Genomic DNA, 8322 nt, shown 5'->3' on the forward strand with positions numbered 1-8322 from the left:
AAATGAACCATGACGAGCAAGATCTGGTTCGCTTGCTCATTGTGCTTGGTGGCTCGTTATTGCTATTGAGAAGCTGAGAATCTTATTTCCATTGAAAGGAGGTTTCAGAAGTACTACAAGACTTGTTTGAATTTGCTTTACACTACCGTTATGCTGGATGGAACAAGATAGCAACTTCAGCACCCCTTGCGGGCTTTGTATCATAAATGTTGATCGTTTCCAGAAAACAGACATTCCAAAATTTTCTCAACCCAAACTCTTGTACCAAGCAACTTTTGCAGAAAAAATTGGGATTGTGCTGAGTCTGTGCCAATTAGTTGAAATTGAACAGGGTACTTCTTGGTCTAGGCTTCTGACTGTGGTAACGCTAATTGCCTTAAAAAAGGGTCACATCACATGTTTAACTATAATTAGAAAGGAAGGGAGCTAGTTCATAAAAGCTAGAAGCATTTCATAATTGTTTATTCTTGGAATGACCCATGTTGGCTCTTCATTTTTCAATCTGGCATACGCGACCGCGGGTTTCTTCAGTGTTATTTTAAGTTTTACTACTAGCGCAGTTGAGGTCAGGAACATTTCGTAGGACAATAAAGGATGCAAGCTTGTTTGCTTTGCTTGCCTGTTACTACCATGTCCATAATGCCTTCCAATGATTCCACCACCATCTTCATCTTGGATGCAGATGAGTAACTGAGCATGTATAACTCATCTGCTGCAACTGAGCATCTTATACATCTAAAGCCTATCCATGTTTTGTATTTATCCCGAAAAGAACAAGGGGTACAGCTGTTGTAGTCGACTAACGTTAAGTAGTATCCACTGATTCTACAAACACTAGTATAGTTTAGCCCCATCTAAGCACAATATTCACAAGAGTCACTGGAACAAACAGTCTACTCCAACCCAAAATGCTAATCTTCTCTCTCTCTCTTTACACCAAAAACTTAAACTCTCAAATATTTACAGCAACGATATATCCACTACGTAAGCACGTACGCATTACGCCACTGGTATATGCTACAACTTCACCATGGACCAGTCTGTGTCCGTCTCAGACAACGCCTTTTGCCTCCACGCTGTTGGTTCATCTCCTCCATGACCTATCCATTAGCAAGTGATAATTGGAAAAATTAGCTCATGTGGAACATTCTGCTCTCAAATTCAACAGCAGTTACTGAAAATGTTGAAGAGAGGAATTCCAAGATACGTTATATGAAAATTAGAGTTGGCAGCGGTCGTTGCAATGAAAATAGTTTTTCTAAATAATGCAGTCTTGACCACGGGCATGCAACATTAAAACAGGCATCTTTACTTGCACTTCATTGACAAATGGCATTGCTTTTCCAATAAAGCCATGTGCTTGCCTGGTGAGAAATAACATAAACAGGAGTGTAACAGAGAAATCAGCAGTATAGCTAATCGACAGGAAACTGTGGGTGATTCTGAGCTTATAGAATGTGCAAGTCTAAAAAGGGCATACAATCAGGAGCAACACTACTATTTCACCCCTTCACAGGGCATACGTGCAAGTGCACATTTGACTTGTCAGGAAAGTAGTTATCGTGCAGTAATAAATGACTCATTTTGTTTCCACAACAAACAATGCAATTATATCCAAATTGATGCATCCCATGCCTGCTTTTCTAATTCAACTGAACACACTTTTCTTTACACTTATAAGATGAGAACAAACATTTCAAAAAGAAAACAAATCCACAGACAAAATCTCAGAAAACCAAGAATATGATGTGACATATTTGATTCAGAAACAATAAGGCATATCAGTAAGCCTAAAACAATGTCAGAAGAACATGTGCAAGTTACTGAAGGAAGGAAGAAACTTGGTATACCTGATTCTTTTGCATTTCCATTATTTCAGCCTGCAGCATTACTCATACAGTAAGATGACTGGAGAACTGAAAACTATATGTCATAGACAAAGAAATGAGTGCAAAAGAGTAGTTATATTGAGTTTACCTGTTTCTTCTGCAATTCTTGGTTATCTTCTTTCAGTTTTGCAACTTCAGCTTCCAATTCCATGGTATAGGCCTGAATACACAATAAGTCAAAAGATAACATCATCTTTGCCATGGAAACTACAAAAAGATGGTATTGAAAATCTTCTAATAATCATTTCTGTAAGCTGCTTTTATTCTCTAGTAATCAAACTTATGCAGAATCTTCAAACTTCGTTGTCTCTAATATAACTTAAAGTGCCAATTGTTCCTATGGTAAATGTTACATTACCTCGTAGTAAACATGATCCTTAACGCTTCTCACGAAGTATAACTTCTCATAATCTTTCATCTCTTGTCAGATTAGATCACTATCATACCGCATAGGTATCGAATCTTTGATAATTTTGGGGAATTCAACATCTCCATAGAGGACAAAAGAAGTATGTTAATAATCATCATAATTCATCAAGGCACAAGAAGAAACTCCTAACCCCTTTTTTTTATTTGTTTTTTTTTTTTGGTTGGTGGGGTTGGGACCAAGGACGGGAGAGAATGAATGTGTAAGGGATGGGTAACCAAATTTTATTTCTTTCACCATTTTATTTGGCATATTCTTCTTATTAAATTGTTACATGTAGCTTTTCAACTTTTTAGACTTGTACTAGTCTCTTTGTTCAGCCCTTGTCTCTGTCTTCTTCTTACTTTTTTTTAATTCTTTCCCTTCCCCTACTATACTAAACTGGTAGCCTCTTGAGAAGATAAACCTGATCCAATTGGGAATGATACAGATAAAATTTTGCAGACCATATGCCGTGCAATGGTAAACATTAGACATAAATTCTCTATTTACCATTTTGGCATTAATGGCTAGTAAAATTCTCAACAGACTAAAAACCTGTTGACTACTAGGAAATCAACAAAACAAGCTAGAACGAGCCAAAGCAATTTGTAAGTTCAAGGTCACAAGGATCAAATTTGTTGGCGTAATACAACTACAAGATATATTACCTGCTTACGGGCTCGTGATCTTGCTGCTGACTCCCTGTTCTTTATCATTCTCCTCTGCCTCCTCTCAACAACCTTCTCCAAAGCACTGCATTTCCTACCCCGTAATCCACTATTGAACACATAAGGGACTGGAGAGACAGAAGAAGTATCTCCATTGCTCTTCGCAAGCCCATCTGACGAAACTGCTGGAGAGCCAGCAGCAATAGTGACAGCCCCAGCACCTAAATTAACCATCCCCACACCTGCACCCTGTAGCGCACCATTTTGAACCAAACTAGCACTCGTTGCCGGATCAGAAAGTCCAACAATCCCACCCCTAACTCCAGGACTACCTAACTGAGCGCTATTTGGTATAGCAATGGGAGTGGCATAAGGCAAACCGGGTAGCTTGGGAAATAGAGGCTGGTGCTGTTGTTGTGGCAGTTGTTGAGTCTGCTGTGTTTGTGTTGCCCCTAACTGTTGCTGTGTAAATCTGACTCCATTTACATTCAACGGCAAATTAGCAGATTCCATAGCCATTTGATTACTACTCTCCAGCACCCTTCCACTAACCAACCCAGTGTTCCTCTCCGGCTGCTGGTATCCAAACCCAAAAGCCTGATTATTTGCAGTTCGTGACAAATCTCCAAGTAGTCCAGTAATATTAGGCTTCCCTGCCAATTGAGCATCCTCCCTTACAACACCAGCTCTAAGTAAGAAATCCTCCAGTGTCATCTCCCCTAAAGTCTGTTGCCTCTGAGGTATAGTTGTAATACCCACACCAGTAGTATCCTTCGCACCAACAGTGAACTCTTTCGATATGTCCCTCCACACCTGATCCACAGTTTTCTGACTCAATGTCCTTGGCAATGTTAATGAGCCCTGCCTCTGCAAATGCCCACCAGAAGCACCCACATCCTGACTAGCAGGACCCATAGTCTGGAACTCCTCTGCACTCCAAATATTCTTTAACAACTCATCCATGTTCATTGAGCCAAAATCTTTCCCAACCCCACCCATAGTGGTCTGAAACTCATCAAAAGTCAACGAATATACGGACGGCTGCCGTGCCAAGGGAAAGTTCCCTGGCGGCCTTCCTCCCCCACTACCCTCCATTTGCTCATTCCCAAAGTTCTTGAAATTGAAATGACTCCCCATTTCACTAAATATATCTACCTAACAATGCCCCAATTCTACTCCTAAGCTCACTGTAATATGGAATCACAAAAAATCCAATCAGATCAAATTGATTCCCTTCTATCTCTCGAATGGACCATATCGAATACCCTTTCATAACATATCATACATATGAATGATTGAACTAGCAAACAAAGCTTTACATGATCAAACTAAATATAGAACTTCAGACCAAAACTGCAGAACAACACAGAACTAAAGATAACCCAAAATTTCTACTGCAATCGCACTTTCCTTCACAAGAACACTCCAAATTTACATCAGAACATGAATTTCAAGACATATGACACAGTATAAACAGAAGGAAAAAAAAAATGAACTTCATCCCTCGAACATCATAACCTTTATGCCAAACGCACTTCAACCACTAACTTTCAACAACCCCAACAAAAATTCAACTCCAGGAACAACTGATAATGACAACAAAAGGCAACAAAATATTGAGATATAGCTAGAAACAATTACGCATCATCTGAAAGGTCGGAACTTTCTTTAAGTAAAGCAAAGCAATCAGCAGATAAGCAGAAGTATATGAAGACGATAAAAACAGGGAGAAATTTGCTAGAGACAGAGAGACATTAGGAGGAGTATAAGAATCCGCGTTTCATTTTTTTTGGTTTAAATTTAACGTTGTCTGTTTACCTGGGAGTTATACAACAATTTCTGGGACATAATTTTTTTTGGCTGCGATGGGTCTTAGTTAGCGACAAGTGTCTGTCTAGGAGATCTCAAGAGGGGATGAAACTTGAAAGTTGAAAGAGAGAGGGCTGAGGAGCTCCAGTGTTTTATCGTGGGAAAAATTTTAAAATAATGGAAGGTGGGGCCTACTTGGGGATGACACGTGGGCCAATGGTAAGTTGATGGGGTAGGAAAAAGTTTGGTGTGATGGGCGAACAAATCATTGTGTGCTAAGTGGGAGAATCTGGACCGTCCACGTCTCTCGATTATGGATGGGCACGATGGGTATGACTGCCTGTGTCAGAGTAGTGGGACACGAGCAGGACAATGATGCCCTTCAATGAAATGTGGATGCCACCATGTTCCAGGACACGAATTCTTGGTGCATTGTTTGGTAAAACTACCAAAACGACATTTTTTCTTTGAAAAAAAAAAAAATACATTATTATTATTTTTTTTTGGGTAAGATAGAATCCTTTTTATAAGAAAAACTCTCCTTTATAAGATGCTGATTTGGCACTCGAGTATTGCAATTTTTTTTATCAAAAAATTTTCTGTAAACACATTTCTCAATCATTTTTTATCATCCAATTTCCAGCGCTTTTCAAAACATACCAGGTCAAACGAAAGGTTTGAATATTACCACAAAAAAGAAAACGAGACATTTGAACGTATGATATTTCAATTTGAAAATAGTAATGTGAATTTGAATTTTTTATGGAGAGAAAAATTCATCACATACTACTACATAAAGAAAGTACATATAGTAAGTTTGACTTTTCACGCCTGCAATGGAGATATTTTAAAATATGAGGGTTGAATTTTTTGAAAAATAAAAATTAATTAGAAAAAAAATATGTGAATGCAAAAGAAAATAATAATAATAATTAGTGTGTATACTCATACGATGGAGTGGATGCTGTTTAAACGCGTCAACGAGAGAGTCCGTTAGAAAAATTCTTTAAAATATCTTAAATGGTCAGAAGTAGTGGCTACGGTAGATCGTTTCGAGCCGGCATAATTTTCTGAAAGATTGGAGCTCAAGGGTTAGGAATTGGAGAAGTGGGCTACTCTTTCTGGGTAGGTTTGGCGCTTCATTACTGGCTTAAAGACTAGTCATGCTTTAGCCCTCAGGGCTATAGCATTCGGTATTGCACGCTCGAAATCTAATTCTACCCACCCAAAGTCCAATTTATAGGTCAGGGAAGTTAATCGTGGTTGCAGATTGTGGCTGAGGATGAATAATGAATTATATTATTCTGTACATATGGATGAGTGGCAATTGCAAAGATCACTATAGCTATTCCAAAGTGGTAATAAACGTAATTGTCATCTCCTCCTTAAAAATGCTAAAAAGCGTAAAAGCAAAGATTTATCCATTAGACTAGACAGGCCGACACTAGTACAATTTCTTCACCTAACAGAGAAACTACACTGTAACTCACGAGAAGTCAGACAGTTCATGACGTTTTTTTTTTTTTTGCGTCGAAAAAAATGCCAAATTTTGATACGCGAACAATTTTAACCGCCGAACTTTAGATAAAAATACATTTGATACCCAAATTTTTAATATTTGAACACATTTAGTGATTTTTTTTTTTTCAAATTACGACTTGAAAGAGTCGCGTGATAGTCATATATTTGACAAGTATTGTATAAAATAGTTGTCTGACATGCGACTATCACATGACTCTTTCCGATAACGTCCTAGAAAAAAAATCGTCAAAGGTACTAAATGTGCTCAAATATTGAAAGTTTGGGGAGAATTCACGACGTTATTCTTGTCCTTGTGCCCTCCTTATATTGAATTACTTTTAGGAACAGAAGAAGCTGTATCTGTATCAAAAGGAAAGAGATTAAAAGGGAAAATTTAACCTAGTAATAAACGAATTTACTTACTTGGTGATGATATTTAGAAGACTCCGGTTGAAAATTTTCGATATGTACCATTGGAATACGCCTCAAAGATCATCACTACTTCCGAGTTCCGACCCTCTCTATCTTTTTTTTTATTATTATTAAATTCGTATGATACAAATTTCTACACTTTTTGTATGGTTGCTTGCTTGCTTGCGTGTCAATTACACCGATGTGTTTGTCAAAAGCAAATGAAAATTCTCAATGCGGACAGTTGACTTTTGAAGGAACAAAAACTTGTAGAAATAAGAACACGCCTTTATTGTTAGGACTGAGAGAGTTGGATAATTTTCTGATAGGTTCTTTTCATTGGACTGGGTCAACACCAATTAGTGGGGAATGCCTGTTGCCTTGCATGCTCAGCTGGTATAGAAAACCGAAATGAATACGGCATTATTAAGATAGATTTTGCACAAGTCTTAATAATGCCGACTCCTTAAATAATGGAGCAGCATAGCATTTCTTCAAATTAAAGAATAATAACAGTTCCAAACAGAAATGAATGCTCTTGAGCTAATTCAATAACACTTTTTGACTCGAAATCACAGTTCAAAATGCTCGAATTATTAGTAGGTTATCGCTCAAAATACTGTCCGCTAATTCATTCTTTCCTATTTTTTTCCACCCTATCTATCTGATATGATATGATATGATGATAATTTTAGTCCTTTCAATTTTCATAGAGATGAATAAACACAACTAACACGCAAGCACCTTGCATGATTGGCGATCCACCCCATAAATAATACACACTAGTCTCTAATACTGAGGAAGCGTTATGACTTTGGACTGGACTGCTTCTTCAATGATGAAGGTTCCACTAAATCATGGGATAAGATGGGAGGGATTATACGTAGGTTAGCTGATTGACAATGAACGGACGATAGATTGAGGAGGACGAAAGGATAAAGAGGCTTTGACATTTTAGTCCACTCTTCTGCTTTTGAAAATGGATAGTATGAGGACGAGCACATTGGACCCTCTGCCCTAGATTACCGACACGTTCCAAAATGACGCGCTTTTCGCTTTTCCAGTGAGAAGTGAGAACTGCATCTTATAGTGTGTTGTGAATGGACGGTTACAAAAGGAGGCAGACAGTTAAAATCGCCAAAAAAAAAAAATAGTAATAATAGAAATTGATGTTAAATGATTTATGATAATAGTGCAGCACTTAAATTTATTGCATGATATGTGTGTGTGTGTATATATATATAATTAATTCCATGATTTTTTTTGGGAGGGGGGGTAAGATTTATGAAGATGTATTACTTAAGGGGCATGCTCATATTTTTGTAAAATATTTGGGGCATGAAGGATAATATTCACAAGGATGTAAATGAAAACATTTAGAATTTTAAAGGGATATAAAAGGACTTTTACAGTCTTGGGTGGGTAGGGGGAGAGGGGCGAAACCTAAATTTTAGAAAGATATATGTGAAACATTTCCAATTATTTAGAGGACGTAGAAGAACTTCTGAAATCTTGGAGGTAGGTGCTCTTTCCAACCCATCCGCCCTCCCCTCTTGCATCCACTAGTTTATACAAGTATTTCCCGGAAAGGAAAGTGGGATCAAGAATGTAAGAA

At 37.8% G+C, this 8322-nt stretch overlaps 1 protein-coding gene across 2 annotated transcripts; it reads right to left on the bottom strand.

Annotated features, from left to right (window-relative positions):
• Positions 1–730: 730 nt before the first annotated feature.
• Positions 731–4883, bottom strand: LOC113748896 (bZIP transcription factor 46-like). 2 transcript variants are annotated; one of them, XM_027292486.1, is made up of 5 exons: positions 4785–4879; positions 2967–4153; positions 1978–2049; positions 1851–1880; positions 731–1100 (listed from the first exon to the last, which is right to left on the bottom strand). In XM_027292486.1, the coding sequence occupies exons 2-5, from the start codon at positions 4101–4103 to the stop codon at positions 1026–1028; spliced, it is 1314 nt and encodes a 437-aa protein (XP_027148287.1). In that variant the 5' UTR covers positions 4104–4153; positions 4785–4879; the 3' UTR covers positions 731–1025. The 2 variants fall into 2 exon arrangements, 1 of the variants encoding a protein (XP_027148287.1); XR_003464477.1 differs by lacking the exon at positions 731–1100 and adding an exon at positions 2248–2378 and having other exon boundaries at positions 1861–1880; positions 2967–4883.
• Positions 4884–8322: the final 3439 nt, after the last annotated feature.

This window comes from Coffea eugenioides, chromosome 10 (genome assembly GCF_003713205.1).
Source record: "Coffea eugenioides isolate CCC68of chromosome 10, Ceug_1.0, whole genome shotgun sequence".
NCBI classification, from domain to species: Eukaryota; Viridiplantae; Streptophyta; class Magnoliopsida; order Gentianales; family Rubiaceae; genus Coffea; species Coffea eugenioides.